We start from the raw sequence: 19,549 nt of genomic DNA on the forward strand, positions 1-19,549 counted from the left end.
AGGGGTGTGGGCATGAAGGGGTTAATGGCACACAGCTCTGGTTCCCTTATCCTTGCAACTCTGCAAAAGGACCTTAAAAGAGACACCACATTAACCAAATCCGGTCCACACTGCACTAATTAACAATTTCCCTGCTGCCACCACCAGAACTTTTAAATTAAAGGGGAGTTTTGGGGAACCCCTAAAACTCACACTATTTAATACTTAGGTAACGTGCCTTTAACCCTGTCTCAACAGGAGTGTGAATTCAGATATTAGAGCCCAACAGACAGAATGAGATTTTCTATGTGTTTAATATAAAAAATATCAATATAGGTTACACAGTGCAAAATTACAAAGACATTCAAAATAACATACAATTGCAAAGCTACAGTTCTTTATAAAACAAAATGGGGCGTGAAAAGAATTGCACAATATCTTACTTATTATCAAATTCCTTTAGAGATGTGGAGAGCTGCTGATCATGTTGATTTCTTTGGTCCCCAGAGCAGTTCTGACCAAAAAACCTTGCTGTTGCAAAACTTAAAACATATTCTCTTTGTCTTGTCAAAGACAACGCCCGGGTTATAATTTACAACGACTTCAGCCAATGCCAACAAGTCTTAACTACCACTATCAGTCTCCAAGGGGAGGAGCGTCCTGCATTCCTTTACACTACATCACTAGGCTAAGGAGGGGGAAGGAAGGAAGGGGGGGGGGAGAAGGAAGGAGGGGGGAAGATCTGAGCTTACAGCCTTCTGAAAGCAGATTTCACACACACAGAACAAACAGTTCACTTCCAGGCTGAGACAATACCACCTCTACTGAGTAGCCAACCCAGGTATCAACTAATCCACATGATTGTATCATGACACAAGCGACTAAGGACTTCCGTCAATCGTCTTCCTTATTTGTCAATTTTTCAGGGAAACATAAGGGTTAGAAGGCTACCTCGCTTTCCTTTTGGCTGAGGAGTATTATCCGTTTTGCATATGAGACTGCTGGACAGCAGGCTCCTGAAAGAATTACGGCTCATTCCACTAGGGCTGTTGCTTCCTCATGGGCATTCAAAAATGATGCTTCTATTGAACAGATTTGCAAGGCTGCAACTTGGTCTTCGCTTCACAATTTTTCTAAATTCTACAAATTTGATACCTTTGCCTCGGCTGAGGCTGTTTTTGGGAGAAATGTTCTACAAGCAATGGTGCCTTCCGTTTTAGTTCCCTGTCTTGTCCCTCCCTTTTCATCCATGTCCTATAGCTTTGGTATTGTATCCCACAAGTAAGGATGAAATCTGTGGACTCATAGTGTCTAGAAAAATAAAATAAAATGTATGCTTACCTGATAAATTTGTTTCTTTTTCGACACGATGAGTCCACGGCCCGCTCTGTTCTATGAGACAGGTTATTATTTTGTTAAACCTCAGACACCTCTGCACCTTGGCTTTTCCTTTCTCTTCCTAACTTCGGTTGAATGACTGGAGTGTGAGGGAAGGGAGGAGCTATATATACAGCTCTGCTGTGGTGCTCTTTGCCTCCTCCTGCGGACCAGGAGGCGCTATCCCACAAGTAAGGATGAAATCCGTGGACTCATCTTGTCTTGAAAAAGAAAAAGTACAACTCTCTTTAATGGCTATTATAGCCTATTGTAATGAGACTAAATGGAAAAAGAAACAAATTTATCAGGTAACCATAAATTTTCTTTTTTACAGGAATAGTCGTCACATTCCCGGAGAAAATTGCTTATTTTCAGTTTTATATTCCGCTGTTTTCTGTTAGACTGTGATTACCGTAGACACCAGTCTTTTAGGTTGTGATGTAGTTTGAAAATAACTCAGGGAAAGTGGTCTGCTCCCAAAGTTTGTGAAAGATGAAGTTTTTTACGTATCCTGTTAGGCATTTTTTTGGTGTTGTTGATGCTTCTTTATCACCGTTAATAAATAAAGCTGAGCTTATTCGCACACATGGAGCTTCTGACGCCTCACTTTTGCAGCTGGGCTGATGTCAACTTTAGGGTAGTTTCCTCCATTCAAAAAACAGTTCAACAGAACTGAAAGAGGTATAATCTAAAAGGATGGTTACTTTGTATGGATGTTTGTCTTCAAATTTTCAATGATACAAAATTTTTGGTACGTTTGCAAATAAATCTCAATATGTGGCACAAAAACAGATTAAAAATTAAAAGTAGCAAGCAGCTGCAATGAAGGCAATGATGATTCCTTGGAGTTCCAAACCATTGTGTGTGTCTGAACCAATCTTGATCAAAAGATCAAGTGAAATTAACAGCCATCCGTTTGGCTCCAGTTTGCACAAGAAGAAAACCTGATTTGGATTTGATTCATATGGTGGGAACGATATAATCAAAAATGTCTCTTCTATTTCATCACCAAGGTTAGATAATTCTTTCACTCATGGTTTTATTCAAATACATTTTTTACTTTGATACTAGCCCTTGTCAGATATTATTTGTTTCCAGATATGTATGAACTTTCGAGCTGTAAACTGATTTGTCTAAGGTTAGGCTACATTCATTGAAGCTTCTGTAGAACATTTGTTTGTGCTAGATGGCCTTTACCATATCCTGTCATCTCATTTGTTTGAGTCGTTGTAAGACCCTGGAAGGAAAGTTATGTATTACAGACAGCTTTACCCAAGTGTTTTATTTTCCTTTTCTTGTTGTTATATGGGTAGCGCTTGTTACTAATGAAACAAAGAAATGTAAAACGGCACCTAACATCAATCTCTTCTCAAAGGTGAGGACAGGGGGTGCCACCCTCTCAATAACATCAAAGAACAAAGCAGTCCAGCCAAGGAATATGTCTGCAAGGACCTTTATTTGTCCATAGGGGTCCTAGCCATTACATGCCATAGCTTTAGTACTAACCCTTCTAGCACAGACTATACTATAAAATGATGGGACACCCTGACACACATTTTGGTTCTGATGTATCTTTTGCCTGCATATGTCTAGGGTACAAACCTTTCTTTTCTTTTTCCAAAAGAGCCTGGTCCATTTTTCTTGCATTATTCATAGGACATATATTTTTTTTTAAATTCCAATTTACTTCTATTATCAAATTTGCTTTATTCTTGAAGAGATACCTAGGTAGGTAGCGTGCACATATCTAGAGCACTACATGACAGGAAATAGTGCTGCCATCTAGTGCTCTTGCTAATGTATAACATTAGCACTACATGACAGGAAATAGTGCTGCCATCTAGTGCTCTTGCTTATGTATAACATTAATACTACATGACAGGAAATAGTGCTGCCATCTAGTACTCTTGCTAATGTATAACATTAGCCTACATCAGTGGTTCTCAACCAAACTGACCTCAAGGCCCGGTAATTTTTAGCTAGACATGTCCGGAGCCCAGTAGTTTATTTATATATATATATATATATATATATATATATACACTTATATCTATCTATCTATCTATCTATCTATCTATCTATCTATCTATCTATCTATCTATCTATCTATCTATCTATCTATCTATATATATATATATATATATATATATATAGTGAGCAGCAGGGGCGGGCTGATCAACCAGGCAAATAGGACCTGGGCCAAGGGACCAGCAAGTAGGGGGGCCCACAAATGGTATCTCCACGGATCTTGGTGCATTCCTTAAGCTGGAGTTTTCAGTTGCCCTATCAGTAACTAAGCAAATAAGTGTGGGTTTAGTGGGGGCCCTGGCAGGGGTCTGTCGCTGTGAGGGCCATGGAGTGTGGGGTCTGGCCCTGAGGTTGGGTGCCCTTTCTCTGGCCCTTAATGTTGGGGGTCCTGGCTCTATAGGATGAGGGGCCTGTTGGGGGGAGGGCATGAAGGCTGCCATGTACATTTGCATACCATTTAATACATTTTGGTCAGTGTGAGACAGTGTTCCTGGGGCCTTGATTGGTCTCAGTCTGCACCTGGTTTGCAGTGGGGTAAGAGTGTGCAGTGGGGGCATGACAGGTCAGGGTCCACCAGCAGGGCTATCACGGCCCGGTACTGGGCCACGGCCCGGCTGTTGAGAAACCAGGGCCTACATGCCATCTAGTGCTCTTGCTAATGTATAACATTAGTACTACAAGACAGGAAACAGTGCTGCCATCTAGTGCTCTTGCTAATGTATAACATTAGTACTACATGACAGGAAATAGCGCTGCCATCTAGTGCTCTTTCTAATGTATAACATTAGCACAACATGACAGGAAATAACTCTGCCATCTAGTGCTCTTGCTAATGTATAACATTAGTACTACATGACAGGAAATAGTTCTGCCATCTAGTGCTCTTGCTAATGTATAACATTAGCACTACATGACAGGAAATATTGCTGCCATCTAGTGCTCTTGCTAATGTATAACATTAGTACTACATGACAGGAAATAGTGCTGCCATCTAGTGCTGTTGCTAATGTATAACATTAGTACTACATGACAGGAAATAGTGCTACCATCTAATGCTCTTGCTAATGTATAACATTAGTACTACATGACAGTAAATAATGCTGCCATCTTGTACTCTTGATAATGTATAACATTAGTACTACATAACAGGAAATAGTGCTGCCATCTAGTGCTCTTGCTAATGTATAACATTAGTACAACATGACAGGAAATAGTGCTGCCATCTAGTGCTCTTGCTAATGTATAACATTAGTACTACATTACAGTAAATAGTGCTGCCATCTAGTGCTCTTGCTAATGTATAACATTAGCACTACATGACAGGAAATAGTGCTGCCATCTAGTGCTCTTGCTAATATATAACAGTACTACATGACAGGAAATAGTGCTGACATCTAGTGCTCTTGCTTATGTATAACATTAGTACTACATGACAGGAAATAGTGCTGCCATCTAGTGCTCTTGCTAATGTATAACATTAGTACTACATGACAGGAAATAGTGCTACCATCTAGTGCTCTTGTTAATGTATAACATTAGTACTACATGACAGGAAATAGTGCTGCCATCTAATGCTCTTGCTAATGTATAACATTAGTACTACACAACAGGAAATAGTGCTGCCATCTAGTGCTCTTGCTAATGTATAACATTAGTACTGCATGACAGGAAATAGTGCTGCCATCTAGTGCTCTTGCTAATGTATAACATTAGTACTACATGACAGGAAATAGTGCTGCCATCTAGTGCTCTTGCTAATGTATAACATTAGTACTACACAACAGGAAATAGTGCTGCCATCTAATGCTCTTGCTAATGTATAACATTAGTACTACACAACAGGAAATAGTGCTGCCATCTAGTGCTCTTGCTAATGTATAACATTAGTACTACATGACAGGAAATAGTGCTGCCATCTAGTGCTCTTGCTAATGTATAACATTAGTACTACATGACAGGAAATAGTGCTGCCATCTAGTGCTCTTGCTAATGTATAACATTAGCACTACATGACAGGAAATAGTGCTGCCATCTAGTGCTCTTGCTAATGTATAACATTAGTACTACATGACAGGAAATAGTGCTGCCATCTAGTGCTCTTGCTAATGTATAACATTAGTACTACATGACAGGAAATAGTGCTGCCATCTAGTGCTCTTGCAAATGTATAACATTAGCAATACATGACAGGAAATAGTGCTGCCATCTAGTGCTATTGCTAATGTATAACATTAGTACTACATGACAGGAAATAGTGCTGCCATCTAGTGCTCTTGCTAATGTATAACATTAGTACTACATGACAGGAAATAGTGCTGCCATCTAGTGCTCTTGCAAATGTATAACATTAGCAATACATGACAGGAAATAGTGCTGCCATCTAGTGCTATTGCTAATGTATAACATTAGTACTACATGACAGGAAATAGTGCTGACATCTAGTGCTCTTGCTTATGTATAACATTAGTACTACATGACAGGAAATAGTGCTGCCATCTAGTGCTCTTGCTAATGTATAACATTAGTACTACATGACAGGAAATAGTGCTACCATCTAGTGCTCTTGTTAATGTATAACATTAGTACTACATGACAGGAAATAGTGCTGCCATCTAATGCTCTTGCTAATGTATAACATTAGTACTACACAACAGGAAATAGTGCTGCCATCTAGTGCTCTTGCTAATGTATAACATTAGTACTGCATGACAGGAAATAGTGCTGCCATCTAGTGCTCTTGCTAATGTATAACATTAGTACTACATGACAGGAAATAGTGCTGCCATCTAGTGCTCTTGCTAATGTATAACATTAGTACTACATGACAGGAAATAGTGCTGCCATCTAGTGCTCTTGCTAATGTATAACATTAGCACTACATGACAGGAAATAGTGCTGCCATCTAGTGCTCTTGCTAATGTATAACATTAGTACTACATGACAGGAAATAGTGCTGCCATCTAGTGCTCTTGCTAATGTATAACATTAGTACTACATGACAGGAAATAGTGCTGCCATCTAGTGCTCTTGCAAATGTATAACATTAGCAATACATGACAGGAAATAGTGCTGCCATCTAGTGCTATTGCTAATGTATAACATTAGTACTACATGACAGGAAATAGTGCTGCCATCTAGTGCTATTGCTAATGTATAACAGTACTACATGACAGAAAATAGTGCTGCCATCTAGTGCTCTTGCTAATGTATAACATTAGTATTACATGACAGGAAATAGTGCTGCCATCTAGTGCTCTTGCTAATGTATAACATTGTAGTACTACATGACAGGAAATAGTGCTGCCATCTAGTGCGCTTGCTGATGTATAACATTAGTACTACATGACAGGAAATAGTGCTGCCATCTAGTGCTCTTGCTAATATATAACATTAGTACTACATGACAGGAAATTGTGCTGACATCTAGTGCTCTTGCTAATGTATATCATTAGTACTACATGACAGGAAATAGTGCTGCCATCTAGTGCTATTGCTAATGTATAACATTAGTACTACATGACAGGAAATAGTGCTGCCATCTAGTGCTCTTGCTAATATATAACATTAGTACTACATGACAGGAAATTGTGCTGACATCTAGTGCTCTTGCTAATGTATATCATTAGTACTACATGACAGGAAATAGTGCTGCCATCTAGTGCTATTGCTAATGTATAACATTGTAGTACTACATGACAGGAAATAGTGCTGACATCTAGTGCGCTTGCTGATGTATGACATTAGTACTACATAACAGGAAATAGTGCTGCCATCTAGTGCGCTTGCTGATGTATGACATTAGTACTACATAACAGGAAATAGTGCTGCCATCTAGTGCGCTTGCTGATGTATGACATTAGTACTACATGACAGGAAATAGTGCTGCCATCTAGTTCTCTTGCTAATGTATAACATTAGTACTACATGACAGGAAATAGTGCTGCCATCTAGTGCTCTTGCTAATGTATAACATTGTTACAAAACTGCTGCCATATAGTGCTGCAGACACGTGCACATTCCTGAGCTTACATCCCTGCTTTTCAACAAAGGATAACAAGAAAATGAAGAAAATTTGATATTAGAAGTAAATTGGAAAGTTGTTTAAAACTGTTTGTTCTATCTGAATCACGAAAGAAACATTTGGGATTTTATGTCCCTTTTAACTATATGTTAACTAATACAAGATAGGATGTTTGGGAGGTTTATATCATGAAGGTGTGTATATACCTGATGTAGGTGTGTATATGTAGGTGTGTATATACCTGATGTAGGTGTGTATATGTAGGTGTGTATATACCTGATGTAGGTGTGTATATGTAGGTGTGTATATACCTGATGTAGGTGTGTATATACCTGATGTAGGTGTGTATATTTAGGTGTGTATATACCTGATGTAGGTGTGTATATACCTGATGTAGGTGTGTATATGAAGGTGTGTATATACCTGATGTAGGTGTGTATATGAAGGTGTGTATATACCTGATGTAGGTGTGTATATGAAGGTGTTTATATGAAGGTGTGTATATAACTGATGTAGGTGTGTATATGTAGGTGTGTATATGAAGTTGTGTATATACCATGAAGGTGTGTATATGAAGGTGTGTATATACCTGATGTAGGTGTGTATATGAAGTTGTGTATATACCATGTAGGTGTGTATATAAAGTTGTGTATATATCATGTAGGTGTGTATATAAAGTTGTGTATATACCATGAAGGTGTGTATATAAAGTTGTGTATATACCATGAAGGTGTGTATATGAAGTTGTGTATATACCATGTAGGTGTGTGTATGAACTTGTTTATATACCATGTAGGTGTGTATATACCATGAATGTGTGTATATGAAGGTGTGTATATACCATGAATGTGTGTATATGAAGGTGTGTGTATATACCATGAAGGTGTGTATATGATGGTGTGTATATGTATATGATGATGTGTATATGAAGGTGTGTGTATATACCATGAAGGTGCGTATATGAAGTTATGTATATGTAGGTTTGTATATGAAGGTGTGTGTATATACCATGAAGGTGTGTATATGTAGGTGTCTATATGTAGGTGTGTGTATATACCATGAAGGTGTGTATATGAAGGTATGTATATGTAGGTGTGTATATGAAGGTGTGTGTATATACCATGTAGGTGTGTATATGAAGGTGTGTGTATATGTAGGTGTGTATATACCTGATGTAGGTGTGTATATGAAGTTGTGTATATACCATGTAGGTGTGTATATAAAGTTGTGTATATATCATGTAGGTGTGTATATAAAGTTGTGTATATACCATGAAGGTGTGTATATAAAGTTGTGTATATACCATGAAGGTGTGTATATGAAGTTGTGTATATACCATGTAGGTGTGTGTATGAACTTGTTTATATACCATGTAGGTGTGTATATACCATGAATGTGTGTATATGAAGGTGTGTATATACCATGAATGTGTGTATATGAAGGTGTGTGTATATACCATGAAGGTGTGTATATGATGGTGTGTATATGTATATGATGATGTGTATATGAAGGTGTGTGTATATACCATGAAGGTGCGTATATGAAGTTATGTATATGTAGGTTTGTATATGAAGGTGTGTGTATATACCATGAAGGTGTGTATATGTAGGTGTCTATATGTAGGTGTGTGTATATACCATGAAGGTGTGTATATGAAGGTATGTATATGTAGGTGTGTATATGAAGGTGTGTGTATATACCATGTAGGTGTGTATATGAAGGTGTGTGTATATGTAGGTGTGTATATGAAGGTGTGTGTATATGTAGGTGTGTACTGTATATGAAGGTGTGTGTATATACCATGAAGGTGTGTATATATACCATGTAGGTGTGTATATGATGGTGTGTATATACCTGATGTAGGTGTGTATATGAAGTTGTGCATATACCATGTAGGTGTGTATATGAAGTTGTGTATATACCTGATGTAGTTGTGTATATACCATGTAGGTGTGTATATACCTGATGTAGGTGTGTATATGAAGTTGTGTATATACCATGTAGGTGTGTATACACCATGTAGGTGTGTATACAAAGTTGTGTATATTCCATGTAGGTGTGTATATGAAGGTGTGTATATGAAGGTTTGTATATACCATGTAGGTTTATATATGAAGTTGTGTATATAAAGTTGTGTATATACCATGTAGGTGTGTATATGAAGTTGTGTATATACCATGCAGGTGTGTATTGTATATGAAGTTGTGTATATACCATGTAGGTGTGTATATGAAGTTGTGTATATACCATGAATGTGTGTATATTAAGTTGTATATATACCATGTAGGTGTGTATATGAAGTTGTGTATATACCATGTAGGTGTGTATATGAAGTTGTGTATATACCATGTAGGTGTGTATATACCATGAATGTGTGTATAAGAAGGTGTGTATTTACCAGAAGGTGTGTAAATACCAGAAGGTTTGTATATGAAGGTGTATATATACCACAAGGTGTGTATATGAAGGTGTGCATATACCATGAAGGTGTGTATATGAAGTTGTGTATATATAGGGTGACCATATTGCCACTTTAAAAAGGGACACACATGAAAAATACATATATCAGGGTTCTTTTACAAAACATTTCTTTAAATAGCCCTGAAAACAGCCCTGACATATGTATTTTTCATATGTGTCCCTTTTTAAAGCGGTAATATGGTCACCCTATGTATATACCATGAATTTGTGTATATACCATGTAGATGTGTATATGAAGTTGTGTATATACCATGTGGGTGTGTATATGAAGGTTTGTACATACCATGTAGGTGTGTATATACCATGTAGGTGTGTATATAAAGTTGTGTATATACCATGCAGGTGTATATATAAAGGTGTGTATATACCATGAAGGTTTGTATATGAAGTTGTGTATATACCATGTAGGTGTGTATATGAAGTTGTGTATATACCATGAAGGTGTGTTTATTAAGTTGCGTATATACCATGTTTGTGTGTGTATGAAGTTGTGTATATACCATGTAGGTGTGTATATACCATGAATGTGTGTATATGAAGGTGTGTATATACCATGAATGTATGTATATGAAGGTGTGTATATACCATAAGGTGTGTATATGAAGGTGTATATATACCACAAGGTGTGTATATACCATGAAGGTGTGTGTATATACCATGAACTTGTGTATATATAGGTGTATATATGAAGGTGTGTATATACCATGAAGGTGTGTATATGTATATGATGGTGTGTATATGAAGGTGTGTGTATATACCATGAATGTGTCTATATGTAGGTGTGTGTATATACCATGAAGGTGTGTATATGAAGGTGTGTGTATATACCATGTAGGTGTGTATATGTAGGTTTGTATATGAAGGTGTGTGTATATACCTTGAAGGTGTCTATATGTAGGTGTGTGTATATACCATGAAGGTGTGTATATGAAGGTGTGTGTATATACCATGTAGGTGTGTATATGTAGGTGTGTGTATATACCATGAAGGTGTGTGTATATGAAGGTGTGTATATGAAGGTGTGTGTATATACCATGTAGGTGTGTATATGTAGGTGTGTGTATATACCATGAAGGTGTGTGTATATGAAGGTGTGTATAGACCATGAAGGTGTGTATATGAAGGTGTGTGTATATACCATGAATGTGTGTATATATACCATGTAGGTGTGTATATGTAGGTGTGTATATACCTGATGTAGGTGTGTATATGAAGTTGTGTATATACCATGAAGGTGTGTATATGAAGTTGTGTATATACCATGAATGTGTGTATATGAAGGTGTGTATATACCTGATGTAGGTGTGTATATGAAGTTGTGTATATACCATGAAGGTGTGTATATGAAGGTGTGTATATACCTGATGTGGGTGTGTATATGAAGTTGTGTATATACCATGTTGGTGTGTATATGAAGTTGTGTATATACTACCATGAAGGTGTGTATATGAAGTTGTGTATATTCCATGTAGGTGTGTATATGTAGGTGTGTATATACCTGATGTAGGTGTGTATATGAAGTTGTGTATATACCATGAAGGTGTGTATATGAAGTTGTGTATATACCATGAATGTGTGTATATGAAGGTGTGTATATACCTGATGTAGGTGTGTATATGAAGTTGTGTATATACCATGAAGGTGTGTATATGAAGGTGTGTATATACCTGATGTGGGTGTGTATATGAAGTTGTGTATATACCATGTTGGTGTGTATATGAAGTTGTGTATGTACCATGAATTTGTGTATATTCCATGTAGGTGTGTATATGAATTTGTGTATATACCATGTGGGTGTGTATATGAAGGTTTGTATATACCATGTAGGGGTGTATATACCATGTAGGTGTGTATATGAAGTTGTGTATATACCGTGAAGGTGTGTATATGAAGTGGTGTATATACCATGTAGGTGTGTATATGAAGTTGTGTATATACCATGAAGGTGTGTATATTAAGTTGTGTATATGCCATGTAGGTGTGTATATGAAGTTGTGTATATACCATGTAGGTGTGTATATGAAGTTGTGTATATACCATGTAGGTGTGTACATACCATGTAGGTGTGTATATGAAGGTGTGTATATACCCTGAATGTGTGTATATGAAGGTGTGTATATACCAGAAGGGGTGTATATATACCACAAGGTGTGTATATGAAGGTTTGTATATACCATGAAGGTGTGTATATGAAGGTGTGTGTATATACCTTGAAGGTGTGTATATATAGGTGTATATATATGAAGGTGTGTGTATATACCATGAAGGTATGTATATGATGGTGTGTTTATGTAGGTGTGTATATATACCATGTAGGTGTGTTAATATGTAATTGTGTATATGAAGGTGTGTGTATATACCATGTAGGTGTGTATATGTAGGTTGTATATGAAGGTGTGTGTATATACCATGAAGTGTGTATATGAAGGTGTGTGTATATGTAGGTGTGTATATGAAGGTGTGTGTATATACCATGAAGGTCTGTATATATACCATGAAGGTGTTTATATGTAGGTGTGTATATGATGGTGTGTGTATATACCATGAAAGTGTGTATATGAAGGTATGTATATGTAGGTGTGTATATGAAGGTGTGTGTATATACCATGAAGGTGTGTATATTATGGTGTGTATATTATGGTGTGTATATATCATGAAGGTGTGTATATGATGGTGTGTATATGAAGGTGTGTATATACCTGATATAGGTGTGTATATGATGGTGTATATATACTATGAAGGTGTGTATATGAAGGTGTGTATATACCTGATGTAGGTGTGTATATGTAGGTGTGTATATACCTGATGTAGGTGTGTATATGATCGTGTGTATATACCATGAAGGTGTGTATATGATGGTGTGTATATGATGGTGTGTTTATGATGGTGTGTATATGTTGGTGTGTGTATATGTTGGTGTGTGCATATGTTGGTGTGTATATGTAGGTGTGTATATAAAGGTGTATGTATATGATGGTGTGCATATGATGGTGTGTACAGTGGGGCAAAAAAGTATTTAATCAGCCACCAATTGTGCAAGTTCTCCCACTTAAAGGGCCACTAAACTCTAAATCTTTCTTTCATGATTCAGATAGAACATACAAAATAAAACAACATTACAATTTACTTCTATTATTTATTTTGCTTCATTTTTTAGATATCCTTAGTTGACGAAAAAGCAAAGCACATGGGTGAGCCAATCACATGAAGCTTATATGTGCAGCAACCAATCAGCAGCTACTGAGCATATCTAGATATGCTTTTAAGCAAATAATATCAAGAGAATAAAACAAATTAGATAATAGAAGTAAATTAGAAAGATGTTTAAAAATGCATTCACTTTCTAAATCATGAAAAAAAAATTGTGGGTTTCATGTCCCTTTAAGAAGATGAGAGAGGCCTGTAATTTTCATCATAGGTATACCTCAACTATGAGAGACAAAATGTGGAAACAAATCAAGACAATCACATTGTCTGATTTGGAAAGAATTTATTTGCATATTATGGTGGAAAATAAGTATTTGGTCAATATCAAAAGTTAATATCAATACTTTGTTATATATCCTTTGTTGGCAATGACAGAGGTCAAACGTTTTCTGAAAGTCTTCACAAGGTTGTCACACACTGTTGCTGGTATGTTGGCCCATTCCTGCATGCAGATCTCCTCTAGAGCAGTAATGTTTTGGGGCTGTCGCTGGGCAACACAGACTTTCAACTTGCTCCAAAGGTTTTCTATGGGGTTGAGATCTGGAGACTGGCTAGGCCACTCCAGGACCTTAAATGCTTCTTACAAAGCCACTCCTTCGTTGCCCGGGCGGTGTGTTTGGGATCATTGTCATGCTGAAAGACCCAGCCACGTTTCATCTTCAATGCCCTTGCTGATGGAAGGAGGTTTGCACTCAAAATCTCACGATACATGGCCCCATTCATTCTTTCATGTACACGGATCAGTCGTCCTGTTCCCTTTGCAGAGAAACAGCCCCAAAGCATGATGTTGCCACCCCCATGCTTCACAGTAAGTATGGTGTTCTTTGGTTGCAACTCAGCATTCTCTCTCCTCCAAACACGGCGAGTTGTGTTTCTACCAAACAGTTCTACTTTGGTTTCATCTGACCATATGGCATTCTCCCAATCCCCTTCTGGATCATCCAAATGCTCTCTAGCATACTTCAGTCGGGCCCGGACATGTACTGGCTTAAGCAGGGGGACACATCTGGCACTGCAGGATCTGAGTCCCTGACGGCGTAGTGTGTTACTGATGGTAGCCTTTGTTACGTTGGTCCCAGCTCTCTGCAGGTCATTCACTAGGTTCTGGGATGTTTGCTCACCGTTCTTGTGATCATTTTGACCCCACGGGGTGAGATTTTGCGTGGAGCCCCAGATCGAGGGAGATTATCAGTGGTCTTGTATGTCTTCCATTTTCTAATTATTGCTCCCACAGTTGATTTCTTCACACCAAGCTGCTTGCCTATTGCAGATTCAGTCTTCCCAGCCTTGTGCAGGTCTATAATTTTGTTTCTGGTGTCCTTCGACAGCTCTTTGGTCTTCACCCTAGTGGAGTTTGGAGTGTGACTGTTTGAGGTTGTGGACAGGTGTCTTTTATACTGATAACAGGTGCCATTAATACAGGTAATGAGTGGAGAACAGAGGAGCCCTTTTAAAGAAGAAGATACAGGTCTGTGAGAGCCAGAAATCTTGCTTGTTTGTAGGTGACAAAATACTTATTTTCCACCATAATATGCAAATAAATTCTTCTGGATTTGTTTCCACATTTTGTCTCTCATAGTTGAGGTATACCTATGATGAAAATGACAGGCCTCTCTCATCTTCTTAAGTGGGAGAATTTGCACAATTGGTGGCTGACTAAATACTTTTTTGCCCCACTGTATATGATGGTGTGTATATGTAGGTGTGTATAATGTATCTGTAGGTGTGTATCTGTAGGTGTGTATCTGTAGGTGTGTATCTGTAGGTGTGTATATGTAGGTGTGTATATGTAGGTGTGTATATGTAGGTGTGTATATGTAGGTGTGTATATGTAGGTGTGTATATGTAGGTGTGTATCTGTAGGTGTGTATCTGTAGGTGTGTATATGTATGAGTGTATATGTAGGAGTGTGTATATGTAGGAGTGTGTGTATGTAGGAGTGTGTGTATGTAGGAGTGTGTGTATGTAGGAGTGTGTGTATGTAGGAGTGTGTGTATGTAGGAGTGTGTGTATGTAGGAGTGTGTGTATGTAGGAGTGTGTGTATGTAGGAGTGTGTGTATGTAGGAGTGTGTGTATGTAGGAGTGTGTGTATGTAGGAGTGTGTGTATGTAGGAGTGTGTGTATGTAGGAGTGTGTGTATGTAGGAGTGTGTGTATGTAGGAGTGTGTGTATGTAGGAGTGTGTGTATGTAGGAGTGTGTGTATGTAGGAGTGTGTGTATGTAGGAGTGTGTGTATGTAGGAGTGTGTGTATCTGGAGTTGTGTATATGATGGTGTATATGTAGGTGTGTATATGATGGTGTATCTGTAGTTGTGTATCTGTAGGTGTGTATCTGTAGGTGTGTATATGATGGTGTATCTGTAGTTGTGTATCTGTAGGTGTGTATCTGTAGGTGTGTATCTGTAGGTGTGTATATGATGGTGTATCTGTAGGTGTGTTTTTGAGTTGTGTATCTGTAGGTGTGTATCTGTAGGTGTGTATATGATGGTGTGTATATGTAGGTGTGTATATGTAGGTGTGTATGTGTGTATATATAAGTGTGTATCTGTAGGTGTATATATGTAGGTGTATTTATGTAGGTGTGTATCTGTAAGTGTGTATCTGATGGTGTGTATGTGATGGTGTGTATGTGATGGTGTGTATGTGATGGTGTGTATGTGATGGTGTGTATGTGATGGTGTGTATGTGATGGTGTGTATGTGATGGTGTGTATGTGATGGTGTGTATGTGATGGTGTGTATGTGATGGTGTGTATGTGATGGTGTGTATGTGATGGTGTGTATGTGATGGTGTGTATGTGATGGTGTGTATGTGATGGTGTGTATCTGATGGTGTGTATCTGATGGTGTGATCTGTAGGTGTGTATCTGTAGGTGTGTATCTGTAGGTGTGTATCTGTAGGTGTGTATCTGTAGGTGTGTATCTGTAGGTGTGTATCTGATGGTGTGTATCTGATGGTGTGTATCTGTAGGTGTGTATCTGTAGGTGTGTATCTGTAGGTGTGTATCTGTAGGTGTGTATCTGATGGTGTGTATCTGATGGTGTGTATCTGATGGTGTGTATCTGATGGTGTGTATATACCATGAGTACATGAATATGACTCTGTTGAATGTGAAGAAACTGCTATAAAATCTATAAGTAGGAATCATTTTATATAAATATAAGGTTTGTACGGATACATTTTTCAGCATAGAGGGAGTAAGCAGTTGTTTATGAATTTAGTATCCACTGCAATATGACAAATCCATAAAACGTATGAATCTATTTCGTGCAGTAATTCTAAAAGCTTTTGATCTGATTTTCATGAAGTGAACAATTGTGTCTAAAACAAGATTTAGCTTCTGCTCACATTTTCCTTGCAGTTTCCAAAACTTGTGTTTATTAACTTTAATATACCGGAGTATCACCCTGCAAAGGAAAACCAATTACTTTTGTTCTTGTGGTCATGAAATGGCTTAAAGGGGCATGGTAGTAAAAATAAATCATTACTGGCTCAGAGCATGTGATTTTAAGAGGCTTTTCAATCTAATGTTATTAACAAATTTACTAAGTTCTTTTGGTATCCCAACCTAGGTAGTCTCATTAGCAGCAATTCACTACTGGGAACTAGTTGGTGATTGGTGGATGCCTCTTGTCATTGGCTCAACAGATGTAGTCATCAAGCTTCTAGCATACACTGCTGCTCAAGAGCTGACTACGTGTTTATTCCATCATATGTAGGCAACCTGTGCAATAATACAATCTCCTGACACGTTTGCATTTGTATGTCCCTTTAATGTGGCTGAATACTATGATTGCCTAAAGCTGCTACAGCCACTGAAAATGACTATAAAGCAAAAGATACATCTGGTAATATATACGGGTGATCTCATATTGAATTAGAGTATCACATACAGTTAAAGGCTTTTTTTGTCAGCAACTTAAATATAATATTTCTCAGAGGTACTAATCTATTTCACAACATGCGTTTCATTTCATTTTGCACAATGTGATAGATGCGTCTCTGTCTTTGTAGACATTTTGCCTGTTTGTCATCCAAATACATGTGCCCTGGAGTGCCTGCCGTCATGAGCACTTTACTCGCCAATATCAATGCTTACTATGCACATACCACGGCATCCACCAACGTGTCTGCCTCTGACCGCTTCTCCGCCTCCAATTTTGGGGTAAGTCTCATTAATTTATGGCTTTATAAACTAAGCAGTTTTGTATATGCTGTATAGAAAAGACAAATATTTATTATTCTCTTGTCCCGATTGGATATTTACAGAAGTTGGGGTTAAAATATATTAAATTCACAAAGTAAAACATAATAATGCGTTTTCTCCAACATTGGTGTGTCCGGTCCACGGCGTCATACATTACTTGTGGGAATATTCTCTTCCCCAACAGGAAATGGCAAAAAGCACAGCAAAAGCTGTCCATATAGCCCCTCCTCAGGCTCCGCCCCCCAGTCATTCTCTTTGCCGCTCTGAACAAGTAGCATCTCCACGGAGATGGTAAAGAGTATGTGGTGTTTAGTTGTAGTTTTTTATTCTTCTATCAAGAGTTTGTTATTTTAAAATAGTACTGGTATGTACTATTTACTCTGAAACAGAAAGAGATGAAGAGTTCTGTTTAAAAGAGGAGTATGATTTTAGCAGCAGTAACTAAAATCAATTGCTGTTCCCACGCAGGACTGTTGAGCTGAGAGAACTTCAGTTGGGGGGAACAGTTTGCAGACTTTTCTGCTTAAGGTATGACTAGCCATTTTTCTTACAAGACTGTGTGATGCTGGAAGGCTGTCATTTTCCCTCATGGGGATCGGTAAGCCATTTTCTTAGACTCAGAAAGAATAAAGGGCTTATTATGGGCTATTAACTGGTGGACACTCTTAAGGGCTAAATCGATTGTTTATTTAAGTTGTTTGTTAAAGTTTGAAGTAGTTTTCACACTTTTATTGTTTGGGGAACGTTTTTTATCGCCAGGCACTAGTTAAGACACCTTCCCAGTCAGGAAGGGCCTTTCACTGTAGTAGGCAGAGCCTCATTTTCGCGCCATAGTTTCTTTTGAGTGCAGTGCATGCAGCTGCATGTGTGAGGGTCTGGTATCCACTGAAAACGTTCCTAGAAGGCTTGAATTGGTATCGTATACCCCCCTGGGATAGGTGAAGTCGCAACAAAGGCTGTGGCTGGGACTGTAGTGGGGTTAAAATTACAAACGGCTCCGGTTTCCACATTTTAAGGGTTAACAGCTTAAAAATTGGGATGCAATACTTTGAATGCATTAAGACACTGTGGTGAAAGTTTGGTAAAGATTGGATAATTCCTTCATTGTTTTTCACATATTCAGTAATAAAGTGTGCCCTGTTTAACATTTAAAGAGACAGTAACGGTTTTGTTTTAAAACGGTTTTTGTGCTTTATTAACCAGTTTAAGCCTGTTTAACATGTCTGTACCTTCAGATAGATCATGTTCTGTATGTATGGAAGCCAATGTGGTTCCCCCTTCAAATATATGTGATAATTGTGCCATGGCGTCCAAACACAGTAAGGCACAAATAGTAAGGTTGCCCAGGATGATTCCTCAGATGAAGGAAGTAGGGATAGTTCTACATCCTCTCCTTCTGTGTCTATACCAGTTATGCCCGCGCAGGCGACCCCTAGTACTTCTAGCGCGCCAATGCTTGTTGCTATGCAACAATTGACGGCAGTAATGGATAACTCCATAGCTAATATTTTATCCAAAATGCCAGCATTTCAGAGAAAGCGCAATTGCTCAGTTTTAAACACTGTAGAGCAGGAGGGCGCTGATGATAATTTTTCTGTCATACCCTCACACCAGTCTGAAGTGGCAGTGAGGGAGGGTTTGTCAGATGGAGAAATTTCTGATACAGGAAGAATTTCTCAGCAGGCAGAACCTGATGTTGTGACATTTAAATTTAAATTAGAGCATCTCCGCGCATTACTTAAGGAGGTGCTATCTACTCTGGATGATTGTGACAATCTGGTCATCCCAGAAAAATTGTGCAAGATGGACAAGTTCCTAGAGGTCCCGGTGCACCCTGATGCCTTTCCGATACCTAAGAGGGTGGCGGACATAGTGAATAAAGAGTGGGAGAAGCCAGGCATACCTTTTGTCCCTCCTCCTATATTTAAGAAATTGTTCCCTATGGTCGACCCCAGGAAGGACACATGGCAAACAGTCCCTAAGGTCGAGGGGGCGGTTTATACACTAGCCAAACGCACGACCATTCCCATTGAGGACAATTGTGCTTTCAAAGATCCTATGGATAAAAAATTGGAGGGTTTGCTTGAAAAGATTTTTGTACAGCAAGGTTACCTCCTTCAACCTATTTCGTGCATTATTCCTGTCACTACAGCGGCGTGGTTCTGGTTCGAGAAACTGGAAAAGTCGCTCAGTAGGGAGACTCCGTATGAGGAGGTCATGGACAGAATTCACGCACTTAAGTTAGCTA

The 19,549-nt window shown here is 38.3% G+C and overlaps 1 protein-coding gene across 1 annotated transcript in view; it reads left to right on the plus strand.

Annotated features, from left to right (window-relative positions):
- UNC13B (unc-13 homolog B) overlaps positions 1-19,549 on the plus strand; it is a gene marked incomplete in the record, with an annotated part of 1,551,453 nt that overhangs the window by 1,131,571 nt on the left and 400,333 nt on the right. Inside the window, 1 exon segment of the mRNA XM_053701016.1 lies at positions 17,109-17,259. Within this exon segment, the coding sequence (XP_053556991.1) occupies positions 17,109-17,259 (151 nt within the window).

This window comes from Bombina bombina, chromosome 2 (genome assembly GCF_027579735.1).
Source record: "Bombina bombina isolate aBomBom1 chromosome 2, aBomBom1.pri, whole genome shotgun sequence".
Taxonomy (NCBI): Eukaryota; Metazoa; Chordata; class Amphibia; order Anura; family Bombinatoridae; genus Bombina; species Bombina bombina.